This window comes from Periophthalmus magnuspinnatus, chromosome 24 (assembly GCF_009829125.3).
Source record: "Periophthalmus magnuspinnatus isolate fPerMag1 chromosome 24, fPerMag1.2.pri, whole genome shotgun sequence".
NCBI lineage: Eukaryota > Metazoa > Chordata > Actinopteri > Gobiiformes > Gobiidae > Periophthalmus > Periophthalmus magnuspinnatus.
Genome location: NC_047149.1, coordinates 20,705,610 through 20,724,545, shown reverse-complemented (window position 1 = coordinate 20,724,545; position 18,936 = coordinate 20,705,610). Strand labels below are relative to the sequence as shown.

The following is an 18,936-nucleotide window of genomic DNA, read 5'->3' as shown; positions in this document are numbered from 1 at the left end:
TAAGTCGCACCCCTGGCCAAACTCTGAAAAAAGTGCGACTTATAGTCCAGAAAATACGGTATTTATTTTTGTTCACTCAAACTCGAAGCTTGAATTAAAAAAACTTTAGTCAGGATGTAAAAATAATGAGCACGATATAAATAAGCCCCAAATGTTATGAAAAGTACTTTTTATATTTCAGTCCAGCTCAAAAATGTAGTGAAGTAAAAAGTACACACTGTAAAATCTACTTAAGTGCAGATACCTAAAAACTCAACTTAAATGCAGTACTTTACTACTTTTACTTTGTTACGTTCCACCACTGCCTGTTACTGAACAAATAATAGGTTTAATGTCATACTGTGGAATATTCTTGAAGCAATAACAACAACATCTCCATGGAGACAAACAGATATTAGATCCTGAATCACAAAAGTACACGAAGCATTTACCGCCTTGATAAAACATATTACTCAATACAAAACCTTTAAAACGCCCAAAACATTGCATTTTTTCCTTGTATCAAACACTCTTATTGTGGAGTGTGATGAAGCGCAGACTCGACAGCTCGCCGCCATATTCAATCAGGATTTAAATTCTACCTAGTTTGATTGGGCCTAATCCCAGACAGCGCTGAACTTTGAGCTGTAATAACTCCAAAGGAAACGGGCGTGGAGTGAGTTTGAAGTGAGTGCGTTTGGATTTAGCGAGCTCGGGGTGTAGGACTAAGGAGGGACGGGGGGAAAAAGAGACCACCCATGATCCAGATGAAGGATTACAAAAGGACTTTAGACAGATCTACGCTCTCACACCAACATTACAGCCAAAGTAGCGGGCTTAAACTGAGGAAATCCAATATCTGTCAAAATTGTAGTTCTGTTATGAATGAATCCAAGAAAGTGTTAGTTTTATGCGGAGATCTGCGAGACGCTTTTAAAAGGTGCTGTGTGGAACTTTTCGGGTGAAGGGTCTGCCACCTGCTCGTCTCCATGGAGATGTTCTTAGCTTGCCTGAAATGGAGACAAGTTACAGGGATAGACTGTATAAAGAAGTGGATTAAGGGAGTTCGGCTCGAGTTAAATGAAGCTCAACGAAGCAAGACGTTTTAAGGGCGGATTTGGAGCACATTTGAAATTCTGACCACGAGTATCATAGCAACCAAAGAGCCAATCAGGAGTAAGGCTACTGAATGTAACACCTCTTCTCGCCCACACCGCTAGTTTTTAGGCAGGGGGCGGGCGCTTTGCGATGCTGTCAATCAACTGTCACCTGTTGCTAACGCTAACAGGAGTGACCTCACGGAAAGAAGGTGCCCAATTTGTCCGTTGTTAATGTTAATATCTTGAGTTACGAACACAATAGCGAAATACCAGGGTACCAGGATAAAATACCATGCAGAGCGGGTTAATACGAACATTTTAAGACCAAAATGACAACCCGACAGCAGCATTTACGGAGAGAGAGACGACAGTTTTCTAATGTTAAGTGAATTGGAGCCAGAGTCGATGGAGCCGGAAGAGCGCCCACGATCACTTCCCATTTGGAACGCGGCGGCAAGCAGGTTAGCCATGTCTGTTTATATATACACACACACTGTACCTTTTTGAAGAGTGAAATAAATGTGATATAGATGTGCTTGATGTCATACTGTGGAACAATCCAAGCCAGACAAAGACATCTCCATGGAGACAGGTGGCAGATCCTTCTAGAAAAGTTACTTCTGCTTAAGTCGTTCGTCATAAAAAAGGGGAGTGGGGAGTGGGTGAATCCCAGTTGAACACATTAAGTCAGGGGTGGTATTTTACCAAACAAATAAACAAACATAAGTGCACAATTTGTGGGTCAATTTAACCTTAATCATGAGAGACCAAATTCTTGTTAGTGGTAAAAATTATTCAGAATTATCTATGCAAAATACTAAAATGTAACACTTTCATTTCAGAATTATATTAATGAGTTCCTACTTTGCCATTCTGTGCTACCGCCGTTATTATTTCAAACAGTAAACAAAGCAACGCAAAGGTCAAAAAACACAGACTTTATTTCAAATTGCTGCATCGGGGGCACTAAAAACGAACGGCATAGACACACCAGCCCCTTCAGTTAAATTCACTTTGATAGAAAATATTCTCATTTAAAAGTCATGAATAAAATGAAAAGCCGAAAGAGGGGGGAAGGACACAGTGGACGAAATGATTTAAAACACGGTCCAGCCAAAACAAAACAAAAAAAAAAAAAAAAGGAACACTTAGATTAGATTATTATAAGAGCACTGTTTGGTGCAACTTTACCAACCCTTTCAAATAATTACACCATTTGGAATAAATACAACACTCGCCTCCACAAAACATAAAAACTAACTGTTGTGACGATTGCAGATTATTGTGCAAGAAGAAAAAGGTAGTGATGCGGCATTCACGCAAAAGTACAATCTATCCTTCGACACGCAGAGACGACGGGCGACTCGGATTCACGATATTGACAAAACTACGGTGGCCCGGAGGTCAGACAAGTCACAGCGACAACAATTTGGAACTGCAAAAACATAACATGCTAACAGCCATAAATCCCAAATGATCAACGTGTGAAAGAAAGTGTTTCATTATCCAGATTTGTAATTTATGATTTTGAACTATATTGAATTTCAGATTAGCCATTTTGTTCTTCATTTTATTTTTTGTATTTTTTTAATCAACTAAAAAAAAAAAAAAAAAACACAAACAAAAGAAACATAAATACATTATTATTATTATTATTATTTAGTTATCACTTTATTTAGTTTACTTTTGTTGTTTTTTATTATTATTTACTTATTCTTTTTCTTATTTTGTTGATTTATCATTATTATTTAGTTATTAATTTATTCATTTTTATTTACTTTAAATAGTCTTGGCATTCCCTTTTAGATGTTGTGCTTTGTATTGTTATTGCATACCTAGATTCATTTTTAGAGATTTAATTTCATAAAATCGGGAAGGCTTTTTGTCTCCCTGAAGTATTTGTTTTATAACGTGTTTTGTTAATTGGCCAATTTCAGAGATTTTTAAAATATTTTTTGGCAATGTTTTCTAGTAATTAGTTGATGTGTTTTTGCTCATTTTGTTGTGCTTTGTGATAAAAACGTGCGACTTGTCCCTCAGGTCCACCATAACGAACAGTGCAAATTTTCCGACAGCTGCAGAGAATTAAAAGCACAGAGACGAGACACGGCAACAGGACAGAGGAGTTGTACAGTTTCAAAATCATTTACGAATTTTTTGAAATTTTTTAGACGATGGAATGGAGCTCCAGAGAAGGTTAAAACTAACTTTGGATACGCAACGTCTGCTAAAAAATATTAAAATTATCTAAATTTGGATTGTTATTTTAAACCTTCATTCAACATTTATTAAAAACGAGAACTACATAAAACACTCTGAAGCACCATGTTAACACGCAAATCGAAACTGAAAACAAAAAAAAAAGGCCAAAAATTAAATTCTGGCTGTTCTAAAGGCAGCAAACTTGACTGGGTGGCACTAAGTAATGAGACTTCAATGTTAATCCAGTCAACCAAGTACTAGCAGTGCACTGTGAAGCATTTTCAACTATAGGCGGTCAACAAAGAGTGACCCATTCTTAAGTTTTGAATAGGTCGGATTGTTCTGGTCCACTGCGTCAGTGTTAAAATGTTTACTATACGTTCTATATGCGTATGAAGGAACATATGAGGAAAAACAACAGCCAGATATAGGCGCAATTCTCCCCCAAAGCTTTCTAACAAACCCAGATATTTAGACATTTTTTTACAGTATCTTAGAGTCTTTTGGGTTTGTCGTACGCTCCAAAAATATGTCCCTGTCCCGATGACAGGATATGGAAGAATATGAAATGTCTGTTAACTGGATTGGAGAAGTTATTCGACAGTTCAGTCTCCTTTATGTTGTGTAATTTCACGGTTTCACCACTCGGCATCCCCAATGGCTTTGGAGAAAACGTAGTCCCTCCCGTTGAGGTTCATGATCCCGTCCTTCAGGTGGAATTTCCATTTGTTCTTACTTCTGTGAATCTGGAGAGGAAATGAGGAGTGGGTGTTTTAAAGGGACACAGGGACATGCTTTCAGACAGACGGACTTAACACGGGAGATGGAATAACAGCTGCGAGGGTATCAAATGCTCTGACACTTCATTTTTCAGATTATTAAAAAAAACATTAGCATAAGGCTGTGCAATTAATTGGATTTTAATAGAGATCAAAATTCAGCTATTTTCTATGATCAGCTTGGGTCTTTTAAATCGAGGTCTACAGTCAATCCTCTGCCAGTAAAAGCATGTAGAAGATGAAATTTGACAGTTTCTGGGTAAAGTGGCACTAATTCAAAGTCTGCACTGTTTAAGAAATGTATCTTGAATGTCATTTTTCATTTTTTTGAGTTTAAAAAATTGGGATTATTGGATGAATGTTGTCCATACCATTTATGTAATGGAAAAAATGACATTTTCTAGACTTGATTTTGACAAATTCTGGAAAACTTAGAGCTGAATGAGTCACTCTAGTATTTATATCTAGTAGATAATTGATTATGATCCATTGTATTTTTATTTTTTTGTTCAATACAATACATAAATAAATACAAGTATAGTGAATTGGTTTAATTTGCAAAAAGGAGAAAGAGGACTGTAGATGTAGTATTCCTGTGTCAATGCAGTATATTACATTCCTATGTTCCCACAAAGAGGAAAAAAATAAAAAATAAATATATGATCAATAAGGGGGAGTCATTTTTGTTCCATCTCCCAGCTCTACATCGGCATGTTCATATAAGGTGTGTTTTGATTCATTAATGCTCGTCTAAGTAATACATATTTTATCCTTCTCTCGACCTCCAAAAAGTTCGATTACAACTTGTGACATCGTTAGGTGGTAATCCAGTGATCCTCCGTAAATGACCAGCCACATTCTGGTCGTCTCAAACTGTCAACACTGACATGTCACTTTCAGGTAGGCAGCTATTGTTTTAAACCTCATTTGAACAACTTTACAAGTGATTCAACGCTGAGTCAAATTGCCATGTTCTTTTAACATACAATTTTCAGCTGCTGAGAAATTGCACCCTGAATAATGCATAAAGTACAACCCTTAAGGCAGCTTGTAACATATCCACTTTTTGACAGTGGTTCACATGAGGTTGAGGGGGCAGGCAGAGATGGGGTCAAAGATTGTGTCTTACCTTGTCGTACTGGCACACTACTACATTCTCTGTATCGAACAGCTCCTGGTCCTCTTCATCGCTCACATCATCCTCACTGTTCAGCGGCTCCTAAAAAGGAAGACGATCAAAATGCATGAGATCAGAAATCACATACCGCTCATTCAAACTCACTAGCTCATGCTTCAGGCTACACCCGGCCTGCCTTAAAAGGTTCTCTTTTCATGTATAAAGGATGCAACATGTCCCTTTTCTGGTGGAGGGTCGGCAAGCTGCTCGTCTCCATGGAGATATTATTGCTTTGCGTGGATTGTGAAGATGTTATGAAATATCAAGCATCCAGCACAATCCATTTTGCAATTTTGTTAATATATTTATTTTTGTACGATTCTGATACTACAGGAACCAAAACAAAATAAAGAATACAATTGTTGCGCATAACAAATTCTAAGACCATAAATGGACAAACCTAGACTGTAGAGCTCTACCATTACTCTCTAATGAGAAACACTGGCTCATTGTTGTTTAAATAGTCATTAGATTATTCAGTTTTCTCACCTCCTCCACCTGTCCATCCTCCGCTCCATCTTTGTCCTTCTCCTCCTCTTCATCTTCGTCATACTCTTCCTCCTCATCCTCGTCTTCCTCTGAGGATGTGTCACCCGCCCCGTCCACCTGGAGCATCATGGGAGGCTGCTGTGTCTGCGTTTGGGGCTGGGAGGAGGCGACCTGTGGAGCTGCGGCCCCCTGGACCTGTTGCACAGACTGGACCTGAGCTGCTGTGGTGGGCTGCCCGGGCTGAGGGGCCATGGCCGCTGCCTGCATCACCTGACACAAGCAGAGAGGACACCACCGGGTCTCACCATTACTAAGTGTAAAGGTCAGTGTTTAATTGAGTCCATGTATTTGAGAAAAATTTGTCTTGCCCCAGTACAGATATTATACAAGTCAAAAAAGTCAGCTAGGTAATGTCTGCATCTAGTTATCAAGCATTTTCTTGTCAGTGAATAAGGAAGTGTGCAATTAGCATGCTAATTCTTAGCATTCCGGTGTCGGGAAACTCTGTTCTGGCCTCTGAAGGTTGTAAAAAGCATTGATAAACTCATCACTGTGAATAATTAAAATGATTAGAATGCAAATGGTAAGTGAGGAATAACTTTGGACCACTGCAAATAGTTTACAAGTTCTGTTTTTCATATTTTTAGGACAGTAAAAATCAGGTACCTTTAATATGTTGATTTTGTAAAATAAAGAACACATGGGTACTCAAAGTCAATTACTCATTCACCCCTTACACTGTGTTAAGCTCCAGCCACATCCAGCCACTAGGTCAGTGAAGTGTCTTGCCCAAGGACACAGAAATATGCACTGACTGAAGCTCAGATCTCACTATGAATTTGAGCATGCACATGATAAACACATGATATAGGCCGGTAGTGCCTGCTTTTGATATGGCTGATAGTGAAAGAGTCCATTGCGTGTTCCTTGTGTGAAGTAATTGAACAAATACAGCATGACAACAGACTTTAGAGCTATACATCATCAGGTTCAGTATTAGTGGATATATGGCCCCAATCTAAGAGGTTTCAGATTAAGTTGTTCTAAAGTAAACTCTACACAGAGAGTTTAAAGTGCTGACCTGTGCGTTTCCTTGGACTTTGTTTCCTGAAGCTAAGACGATCTGCTGCGGCTGGATGATGACTCCAGTCTGCTGGGGCAGGCCTCCCTGGATCGGGGCCAAGACCTACAGCAAAACACATTATGGCCTTTTAGATAACACATTAGTTATTCTGCACAGCCGGACCAAGACCTGGGATTTCATTATCAAGTCTGAGCCACTTCCTAATTATATTCAATGCAAGAACAGGATCCCTCATAGATTTATAATGATAGAGGGATGTCATTATATAAAATGGTGAGGGGTTCCACAAGGGTCTACCTTCAGACCATTGTAATTGATCTTAAAATGGAAGAGCCACATTCAACCATTAACAGTTTATCAAGTCATTATATCTGTCAAAAAGCGAGAGCTGTGGTCTAATTTTGGCTCTTTTTTATCATTATGAAATTGATCATTGTGAAATTTAGATGATTAGTTTGGCCTATTTACACATGTTCTCCACACGTTGTCATTTACCTGTTGAATGACCGGTGCCTGGACTCCTCCGGGCTGCATCTGCTGCTGTAGGAGGATGGGCTGCTGAGGCTGCTGGATGATGTACTGAGTTCCGTTAGCTGCACGAACCACTTGAAGGATCTGACCTGAAATATTTAGACGTATTATTGTGCTTTGTCAAGTATTTAATATTAAACTGTAACATATATAAACCATGATTTTACATTGTGTTCATTGTAAACCATAAAACTGATCAAAAAGAGCAATAGAAATGGGACCTGTTCAAAACTGCTGAGCTAAACTGATGAGTCACACCTCGATAGTGGCATTTTACTGTAGCAAGCAGCAGATTTTCATTTACCCTTTTTATCGTTGAAAAGTGGCTACAAGAGATTTTTGAACCCTACATGTCTGACTCAGAGTCTGAATATATGAAAGTGAGTAAGTGAAAACATTTTAGAGCAGAAAATAGTGTGAAAGGACACCATTATAAGATTGTTAAAAGCTCAGTAAGTCAAAAAATATGTCTCCTTAAAAAAAAACATGTTGTTGTGATGATTGTAAATTCTTACCTTGGCTGGTAATGAGCTGTTGGTAGGGGGTGACACCTGTGGGCAAAGCCAGAGTTGCTGCGGTGGCTGCTGCACTCTAGTGGACAGAGGGGAAAACTGCATTAGGCACAAATTTGACTCATAAATGAGGATCATACAATAATTGCGGCTGTTTAGGACATTCCATACCTAAGGGACTGACAAAGAACATGATCATTCAAAGGCAATTAAAAAGCATAATTTTAAAAGGTGTTTAAGTAGACATCACTGGAGAACCATAATAAAGAAGCCATTTAAATTACATTATATTCTTGTGTCCCTTGGCTTATGGTTTAAAAGCTTTGTAATTAGCATTCAATTTACCACAACAAACTTCAGCCACAGCAAAAGGTTATTTCAGGTGATAGCGAGAAAGAAGTAAAAAGCCAATATAACCTTAATACCTGGTGTGAATTTGCTTGTATGTGCATGTGTATAAGGATTCAACTTTAAGCTCTGAGAAACAAGGATCAGAATGGACCAATATTTAAACTTACAATCCCCGTTGCACTCATGTGTTGAAGAAGCTTTGAATCTTGAACAATGACTTGTTGCTGGGCAGCTGTGGACAAACCAAATACATTTATTATCATGATGATGATTTATGGGATTATTCAAAATTGTGGGGAAGCTTACAGTATTGTAAATAAGATGCTTTTTTTCTTAGCTCTTACCCATTCACATACCATAGTTGTTCACATACCAATATACTTGCAGTACACATGATTGTATGATGGATTTTGATTGTTTTAAAGAGTAGAAAACAGTCTTCTAAAAATGAAAACATAAAACACCCAGATCCATTCAAAACATTGATGGAACTACAATTTCCATGATTTTCAGTCTGTCTTGTTTCTGTTCAGGGAATTAAAATTTTGTCACATTGCCCGGCCCTATTTTCAAGGGAACCAGAGCTGCAAATAATACAGCACTGTTGCTAGGGCTGTGGCAAAAATCAAAAGATTGATAGATCGTGATGTAAACTTTGGTCGATCTCAATGACAAGACAAGCAAATTTTAATGGACAGGTCTACAGCCAATCCTGTGGCAGTAAGAGTGTGTGGAGGGAATGACTGACCATTTAGTCCAATCATGCAGATCATCACAGCACCAGTCTCTTGTGCGAGCAGTGCCATCTGCCCCTGTCCCCCCTCCCTCTCGCTCTCCCTCCCTCTTTGATCCAGTGGCAGCTCTTCACCTTTTCTCCTCTGTCTGTCCTTTGCTGCTTATTATCATTATAATCCAAGTTACGGAAAGTAAAACAACTAGTTTCTCACAGTTTATGAATGAAACTTAAGACCTAATTTAGAGGATGGACATGGTATGTGTTTCTGCCGGTAGCAATAATGCACCACCGCTATCGATGGAAACACATGCAGGCGCACATGCTTTTAGGTTTAATATACTGTACAAGTCGTGATTCTTTTTTCACCCATATTCCCATTTAAGCAGTCAGCTGAATGAACACATGAGTTTGCAGTTGCATGTACCTTGCTGCTGCTGGGTGGGCAGGATGACGGGCTGGGCCTGTGCTGTGGTCACCTGTGGATTGGGGTGGACGTGCTGAACCTGCTGCTGTTGCTGCTGAGCTTGGAGAGCCGCCTGCTCCTCTGTGTGGAAGCCCTCCACTGCCTTAGACTGCAACAGCTTATTCTCCCACAGCTGAGGAGAATATTTAAGATTTAGTCATTGTATTAGTCTAATTATGTGTATCAGGACAGCTGATAATATTAAACATTTGCATAGCCAGAACTATATTTTGGTGTAATTTTCTGTCTTATTAGTACTGTGTTCTTAGATAGTAATAATGAATGTTAAAAAAAAAAAAAAAATCTATTGCAAAAACCCATATCTCTGTTTAGAACTAAATATTATGAATTATTATGAATATGTAACTTTTAATTAATTTTGGATGTAATAAAAGTGTAGTAAAGTTGGATGGATTTGATCAAGGCTACTTTTATAGTACTATATAGAAATGGCATTAATATCTGCAGTTGAACTCTTTACATTTGGTTTCAATAATACAGCCCATTTCACATCTGCAAATGTACTGGGTTGCAAATAATTGTGTTAGAGTGATTTACCGTTTTGAGCTCCAAAAGCACTTGTTCATCCACTCCTTCGTCCAAAAACAGCTCTCGTACTTCGGTGATGACATCTTCAATTACCGACTTGTACAACTTAGGCTGCATAAAATAAAACAAACCACATGTTATATTAACTACATTAAACTTATAATAAATACATTACTGTGGCCATTGTTATGTTTAAAGGGACCACATTACACTATTTTGGATCTATGTTATAAAGTTGCTTCCTCATCATTATGTTTTGTTTCATTCACACATGTTTAACACACAAACCCTGCATATTTAAAGTTCTTCTCTCAAAAGGAAAACACTCTGTTCCACCTTGTGATGTCATGTGGTAATACAGGAAGTGCTCCACTGTGTTTTTAAACTCCATACACCTTCACTAGAATAATTTGGATAATTTTAGCCCTGGAATTGCGAATCTCTACTGAACTAAAGATGAAAACGTAGCTGCTAACTTGAAAACTACCGCTTCATGACATCACAAGGTGGAACAGAGCATTTTGAGCATTGGAGATATAGAGAAACAAATAATAAAGAATTACTCAAACATGTATGAATAGAACAACACAACACTCAGTATATTTTGACACATTAATAACATTCTAACAAGGCTTAAAGTTCACGAGAGTCAATTTTGCGTAATACAGAACCTTGGTAAACAACTATTTCCTCATATCTAAAAGCAAACTATGAATGAGTAAGACGGAAATGAAAATGTGCCGACTGTCCTTCAGAATACATTACTGCAATATGAAATTATGCCTTCTATTTGAAATTCAAGAACATATAGCAGTGTGGATTACCATTAGTAGTATTAGTAGTGTAAACATTGTAAGTACTAGCCTACTACACTTGGAAACTAGACTGCATTTAACCTTTAGATTTGTAGGATAATCCATCTAGTCGTGTAAACATTGTAAGCAATAACCTACATAGCCTACTACTGCAGAATATGACACTTGCAAACAAGATACTACACTACATTTAACTTTTAGAGTTGTAGTATAATCTTTCTAGTAGTGTAAACATACTGGAGAATATGACACTTGCAAACTGCACTGCATTTAACCTTCAGAGTTGTAGGATAATTCCGTAGTGTAAACATTGTAAGCAATAGCCTAGGTAGCCTACTACTGCAGAACATAACACTTGTATACTACTTGGCATTTAACCTTTAGAGTTGTAGGATAATCTAAAAGTGTAAACATTGTAAGTAACAACCTACATAGCCTACTACTGCAGAATATGACACTTGTTAACTACTGTGCGTTTAACCTTTAGAGTTGTAGGATCATCCAATAGTGTAAACATTGTAAGTAATAACCTACATAGCCTACTACTGCAGAACACAACACTCGCAAACTAGATACTGCACTACATTTAACCTTTAGAGTTGCAGGATAATCTTGTAACACAACACCAAGAGCCTAGAGCTATTTCTGCACAGTCCTACGCTCTGACCATCAACACCACAGCTCTGTATAATCCTCTGTCTGGAAGTACTGCACTGGCACGACACTACCTTATCTCAACCAAAACACGCGCCTGTAAATGTATCAGATCACACACACACACGCGCGGGGATGTGATTAAAGCGCAGATAAAGCGACACTGAGAAACATTCCAGGACAGGGGGGGACATAGAGAGAGCCGGAGAGCCGCAGTGCGCTCCCTCCAGGCTGCGTTGTCCCGCTGTCCCGCTGTCCGCTGCGCTCTCCCGGCCGCGTCTCTCCTTCCTTCCCTCCCTCCCTTCGGCCTGACTCCACTATTTAAAGCGGAGTGGTGTTTATAAGCAGAGCCGGTGACGTAGCGCGGAGTAGCACCTTCCCATCCCGGGCAAAGCTATATTAGAGAGGCAATATGGCCGTATAAAACCAGGCAGCGGAAAAGAGGAGGGCCAGAGACGAGCGGAGAGGACGGAGGGAAGCCATTTTACTGAGCGGGGGAACGGCGAGCCTCACAGCCGCGTAGAAAACCCGCGTTTTACCCCGTTTTGGAGGACTATTTCACCCTTATTGCGCACGAAACCAGGACCTATCGTGTCGTTTTTACATGGGAAAATGACAAATGTTATATAGGATTAACGGAAGTGGTGTTTTTTTGGGGAGAATTGTCCTGCTTTTCTGTTGTGGAAATGGTGGACAATGATGATAAGGCGGACTGACATTAAAAAAAAAGCCACACGTTGGTTGTTTTTTTGTTTTTGTTTTGGCTATGCTGGTTTTAAACGCGGTTTTAACTGAATTTGACCATATGTAAGTGCTTTGCGAACGTCTGTAGTTAGAAACCGTTGACAAAAGAGCAAGTAAAGTGTAGTAAAAGCACAAACTAGTCAAGCCCATTTGCCAAAAAACAATGTGAAAATCTCGAGTCGAGCCGTTACAGGCGTCAGTTAATATTTACACTGAATGAAAGCTTCCAGTGTTAGTCCGCAGACCAGCCTAAAGAGAAGTAGACCCAACTGAAACTCACTAAAATGGCAAATTAAAGACTTTTTATTAAGCTGCTGTGCTTGCAAAGGCGTAGTTACTTCACTGTACCAACAAGAGCCAGCTTTCCGACATGTTTCTTCAAACTTTACCCCATCCCCTGCGCACAGTCCTTAGAGATTGATCCTTACCACTGGGTTCGAGTTAGCCGAGCTCGCCATTATTTGCGTAGTGTCAAAACCACACGGAAATAGGCGAGAAATAAAAGCCAAAAATGACCAAAAAACGACTTAAAACAGCTGGGCACGAGCCTCTAAAACAGCCGGCATCACGTTTGTAAATAACACAGTTTTGACGGTCTTATTTACAATCCCGGGCTGCGACTCCCCAGCCGTCCTCCGTCCGCCGTCGTCCTGCTTTATATACTGAGCGAGGAGCTGCGAATGCGCGAGACATAGGGCAGGGTCAGACCGCACATCTCGCGAGATTTGGAGTAACGTATGAATCACCTGTTTCTGAGAATTCTGGGAAATGGAGTTAAAGTGTGGAGGATTAGCGGTTATTTAAATCTGACCAACGTCTTCAGCGCATTATAAACAGACTACTACTACTACTACTACTACTACTACTACTACTACTACGGTACATATAAATAGACAATAGATAATAGGTACATAAACCTAATAAATTATTATTTATTTTAGACGTTATTTGTATTATTTATATTGTATTACTGTAATTTTTTTTATTTATTTTTTTCCAATTTGGTATTTCATTATAATAAGAGAAATTTTAATCAATATGCATCCTGATTATTATACTTATATCTAATAGGCATAACTGAATACATGTACCGAAAATACATATTTGAAATACTAATTTTGAGTAACTGTGTTCTTTCATTTGGTGGTATTCAGAATACAGTTACTTTTCTAAAATTAAAGGAATAGATTATGGTATTTGATCATGAAATAGGCTTCAAAATACACCATATAAGTGAGAAAAGTAGAAAACACTGCTCTTGTGGTGAGTTCATGAGTGATTTGTCCTTCTCCAATTAGTGATAGGAAATATATAACAACAGTGAAAGAAATCTAAAGCTGTTTTTAATCCTATTACTGCATTTTTGCACTATAATTTAAATGCAACTTGAAGTAAAAGTATTCTAAGTATTCAGAATACAATCCTCTGACTGCACCATGTAAATTAATATGTTACAAAATAAATTTTAATTCAGTATTCTGTGCTTACATATTCAAAGCATTCTTCCCATTACGGCTAATAGGCCTATCTGAATCCGTTTATCTATAATAAAAGTATTATGGATTATCTTTAAATGCTGTAGGTCTTATAGATTTTGTTTAAATAGTGTGAAAGTGTGGCACATCACTCTTTCAGACCAATGCAAATATCCAGGCTATCCCCATGTAGTAAAAGCATTTGTCCACTAGAGTGTGATCAAACTGCATAACCAAACACTTGAAACATCTCACAGGTTTGTAATGCCATTAGACTGAGACACAGCATCCATTCACTTTACATGCAGCTATTCCACAAATTAATTTCATAGTGCTTCAAGTCGGAAAATGCTCCACTGTGTGTTTATTAGTCTTATGCGTCTAATCAAAAATTCACCTTGCCGACAGCCGGTGAACCATTCCCCCCAAAACAATAAAGCTTTGCAATAAACTAGAGCTGACAGGGGAATGGTACCTCGCCTCCGGTCGCCATGGAAACCTGCCTGGCCGGTCATTGGCTGGGTATGGATGATATAGACCGGCAAATGCATTGTTGTGTGCGCATCAATCCACTTAGCACTGTGCTGCGCTGAAGCCGGCCGCCTCAATGGTGTGTGAATGTCACCACGGCTGAAACCATATAATTTATATCTCTGCAAGCAAATTAGGGGCTTCTCAAAACTAATGAGGAGGCTGTACTTTGGCAATTACTTGTCACTGATTCCTTTGTCGATGCAGATTGTGGGGAGTAAAAAAAAGTGTGATTTTAGACAGCAGACTGGATAGAAGGATAGAAGATGTCTAGAATTGTGATGAGGAGTGATCGTTTCGTGCCGTTGACCTGTTTCTGCTTAGTTTACTGAACCAATTTGCTGATTTAGGGTCATTAGAAAACGTGTTGTTGTGGAAAAATCAAAATGGTGGCATATTTGCAGAATTTTTCAATAGACAAATCACTAAATCACATTGAAAGTTGCTAAATTCTGTCATTGCCATAGTTGTAAGTGTTGAACATTCGTTTTGTTGTATGCAGAAGCTACACATTACAGTTTTTTATTGTTTTTTTCTATTTTCTGGTTATGAACATTAAACTTTGCATTTTTGATTAGGTTTCAATTCATTTTAAACCCTCTGTAAATAATTAAAGGTGTATTGTGAAACTTTTCTGGTGGACGGTTTGCTAGAACGGATATTTTGTGTTCCATACTATGGCCTTAAACATGTTTTTATCCACGGAGACAAGCAGATGAAGCCACCAGGTGAAGTTACAGGTCAGATCTGTGGAGAGGCAAACACACTCACAGATAGAATGCATATTTTTTAAGATATTTCCTTATCAATTAAAACACGTGTAGTAAAATAAATGGGAGAACGTCCCAGGAAAAGCAATAAAATCTCCATGGAGACAAGCAGGTGGCGAATCAACTATCAGAAAAGTTGGATAGTGCACCTATAAAAAGCAACTGGCTCTGCTACATCATTGACAAATCTAAAAAATATTGTTAATTTAAACCACGTATGTAAAGTAAAAGTTGTCCTGTCACTCCGGACCGTGCCAGCGCTGCCTTAATGAGCGCTATGATTCTGAAGATCTGGAGGATGCACTTTCTTCCCGTCGTTGCCGCGGTCGGTCGCTTAGCAACAGAGGAGCAGCTCCAGTTGTGTTGGAGGCAGCTATAGGGAGGCGCTGCTCAGATTAAGTCTGTCTCTGCTTCAATTATGAATGGGCTTCCACTGCCACACACCTCCAAAATGGCACCACTCGCACTGACAAGGCAACCACGGCCTCTGCACGAAGGGTGGGCGAAAGTGCCAAAAATCAACCGCAAAAATGACAATCTTAAATAAGTTGAAACTGTATGAATTAAGATAACTTTATTTAATATTTGGTTGAGCGTATCCAAGAGAGAAAGTGTATTGTAAATGGCATTGCACTTGGAAAAAACAAAACAAAAAAAAACTAGAAACTAAAAGCAACTCGAATCAATGTCTATTTTATTCTGTCCAATTTTAACTTATTTTGTATTTCTTGTATACAAATTTGTGCCATTTCAATCTCAAAAAAAGTAACAAGAATCATATCTTTGCAACCCATTAGACACGCTAAAATATGCCTGCCTATAAATGCCTTGATTGTGATTCATGTACTGAATAAAAATCTAAAAGTTAAACTCAAAATTGCCAAAAAATATATACAAACTATTTCTGCAACCTTTTCACAGTTGTCTTATTATAATAGGAAATAAAACATACTGCTATAATCCCTCGTCCATTTGGAGTGGTCCGTGTAGCCAAGGTAACAAAACTACTCGTCTAAACAATGTTGCTGTCAGTCCCATGACAGGTCTTCCGTTCATCTGGTCTTCCGTTACTTTAATAGATTCTTTTTTCAGATCAAGGTTTAGTTTGTTTTCATACCTGACAGTTTCGACTGCTCACTTGCGGTCTTCCTCAGAGTGGTCAGGTGGTGTTGTTGTGATGTGTCTTGTCAGCTGATTTAAACAGGTTTGTTTTTTGTTTTTTTAATTACTTGGATGAAACATCATTGGTACAGAGGACAACAAACATCTTCGCAGGATCAAGGAGGCAGTTGGAGTATGGAAATGTACTCACAGGACTTTAAACCGGGACGAGGGGCCCTTTTTTGTCTCACACACCTGGAATACTGAAGCCCGACTACAGGTGGCGCTGTCGTGCTGCCTCCACCAGTAGGAAGACAGTGCCAAAACCTCTTTAAGTCACCTGACCAGACACATCATGTGACCACTCTGAGGAAGAGCGCTAGTGAGCAGTCGAAACTGTCAGGGATGAAAACAAACTAAACCTTGGTCTGGAAAAATAATCTATTAAAATAAATAAAGGTTTTGGTGCTGTTTTTCTACTGGTAGAGGCAGGACGACAGCGCCATCTGTAGTTCAACTTCTTCAAGACAGAATCTCAGGCGTTTGAGTCCCATGAGCACATTTTCATATTTTGATTTCTAGACCGCTCTGAGGAAGACTCCTCTGAGAAAGACCGGGCTGCTGAGGAAGATCAATTTGAGGACGACTGCTCTGAGGAAGACCACTTTGAGGAAGACCACTCTGAAGAAGACCGCTCTGAAGAAGACCTCTCTCAGGAAGACCGCTCTCAGGAAGACCGCTCTCAGGAAGACCCTTCTAAGGAAGACCGCTCTGAGGAAGACCGCCCTCAGGAAGACCGCTCTCAGGAAGACCGCTCTCAGGAAGACCGCTCTCAGGAAGACCGTTCTAAGGAAGACCGCTCTCAGGAAGACCGTTCTAAGGAAGACTGCTCTGAGGACGACCGCTCTGAGGTATAAAAACACACTAAACCTTGGTCTGGAAGAGGAAATTATTAAATAAATGTTGCCGTCACCTATTCCAATCATGGACAACTCAATATTCTAATTGTGCATATTTCATAATGTTGAGGAAGACAACTCTGAAGAAGACCGCTCTGAAGAAGACCTCTCTCTGGAAGACCGCTCTCAGGAAGAACGCTCTCAGGAAGACCCTTCTAAGGAAGACCGCTCTGAGGAAGACCGCCCTCAGGAAGACCGCTCTCAGGAAGACCGCTCTCCGGAAGACCGTTCTGAGGAAGACTGCTCTGAGGACGACCGCTCTGTGGAAGACCGCTCTCAGGAAGACCGTTCTAAGGAAGACTGCTCTTAGGAAGACCGCTCTCAGGAAGACCGCTCTCAGGAAGACCGCTCTCAGGAAGACCGCTCTCAGGAAGACTGTTCGAAGGAAGACCGCTCTGAGGTATAAAAACACACTAAACCTTGGTCTGGAAGAAGAATTTATTAAATAAATGTTGCCGTCACCTATTCCAATCATGGACAACTCAATATTCTAATTGTGCATATTTCATAATGTTGATTTTAGACAATATACATCACCCACCTCTACTTCCTCCTCATGCAATAATGGTCCGGTACAGCCATGGCCCTCGGGAAGCCTGCGTTTGACTGTAATCACACAGTATTGAACTTAAACGATTAAAAGACGTAAATGAATAATTAAGTGGTGGGAGCGGTGTGGGCATGATAAGGCCCTTGTTGATGGGAATATTTGAGGTTAATGATTGGGGTCAGACTTGAGAGCAAATTAAAGAGTCTCCAGTCTCACAAAGAGCACTTCACCACAATGAGAGCAGAGATGGAGCGGTGAACGCAGCCTGGATCATTCAATGGCGGTTTATATGGTGGCGGACTCATAAATGCTACATAAATAAGACTGAATTTACGCTACTGTTTGCTACATTGTGTTTATTCATCGGACAAGAATAGAGATGTGTTTTGCTGTCATTTGCTCAATCTGCACACTTTTAGATTTAGAAACAAAAAGTAAAGTATGGAACGTACACTGATCAATACAGTGATGAGATGCTAATTCACCGTGACTTTTAATAATAATTTTGAGCTGAAATGTTTTTGTTGGGGGTCTGACGCCGGCTTGTCTCCATGGAAACCTCGAATGTTCCCCAGAATAGAAATAAAGACAAAAGTATTTATTTATCTCCTTTTTTCAATAAAACGTGTGCAATTACTGTAGAGTACCATCCACTTTTAAAATAGATTTACATGTACTTGAAATAAATTGCCTCATAGGATGTTAAAAGTTCATGTTTCTTTTCAGTCGGGTGTTGATTTTTTGTTTTGCAATACGAGAACTAAGGTACTACATTACTAGTATATATAAAAAAACAACTTGTGCTTTCTTGAATCACAAGTTTGATACTTTTAGAGTCATATTAAGTAAGTGAAATACCTGTCACGATAACACATCTTAAAATGCGATATATTGCTTAAGTAAATATGGATATTTAAACTAATTTATGCCATTGAAATACTAACCCAAGAGCAGATTTATACCATTAAAAACTACTCTAAATCTTCAATATTGTTAAAAAAAAACATGACCTCCATTAAATAAACAGCAGAAAGAAACACTTTAGTACTTAATTTTAATCTGTAATGAGTCAAAGAAGTTATTTATTCAACCTTCTACAGCACAAATCTTATACTGCCAAAAAAATAACTACAAATTTCCCAAAGAAACTGTACACACGATAAATACTGACCCCAAAAATTATAGTTTCATCTGTCATGTATTGAACGATAAGTTGAAACAGCTTTTGTGTACACTACTTATATACTGGCCAGTGGTGGATGAAGTACACAGTTATGTTACTTAAGTAAAAGTACAGATACATAGGTAAAAAGTTACTCAGGTAAAAGTAAAAGTATCACATGAAAAAATCTATTTAAGTAAAAGTATTTAAGTATCCAATTAAA

The 18,936-nt window shown here is 38.9% G+C and overlaps 1 protein-coding gene across 1 annotated transcript; it reads right to left on the bottom strand.

The window, feature by feature from the left end:
- Positions 1 to 2,002: 2,002 nt before the first annotated feature.
- gtf2a1 (general transcription factor IIA, 1) lies at positions 2,003 to 12,839 on the bottom strand. Its single transcript, XM_033991089.2, has 10 exons — positions 12,594 to 12,839; positions 9,962 to 10,063; positions 9,365 to 9,536; positions 8,372 to 8,436; positions 7,857 to 7,932; positions 7,306 to 7,430; positions 6,808 to 6,912; positions 5,727 to 5,996; positions 5,190 to 5,279; positions 2,003 to 4,027 (listed from the first exon to the last, which is right to left on the bottom strand). The coding sequence occupies exons 1-10, from the start codon at positions 12,621 to 12,623 to the stop codon at positions 3,920 to 3,922; spliced, it is 1,143 nt and encodes a 380-aa protein (XP_033846980.1). The 5' UTR covers positions 12,624 to 12,839; the 3' UTR covers positions 2,003 to 3,919.
- Between the last annotated feature and the right edge of the window lie 6,097 nt (positions 12,840 to 18,936).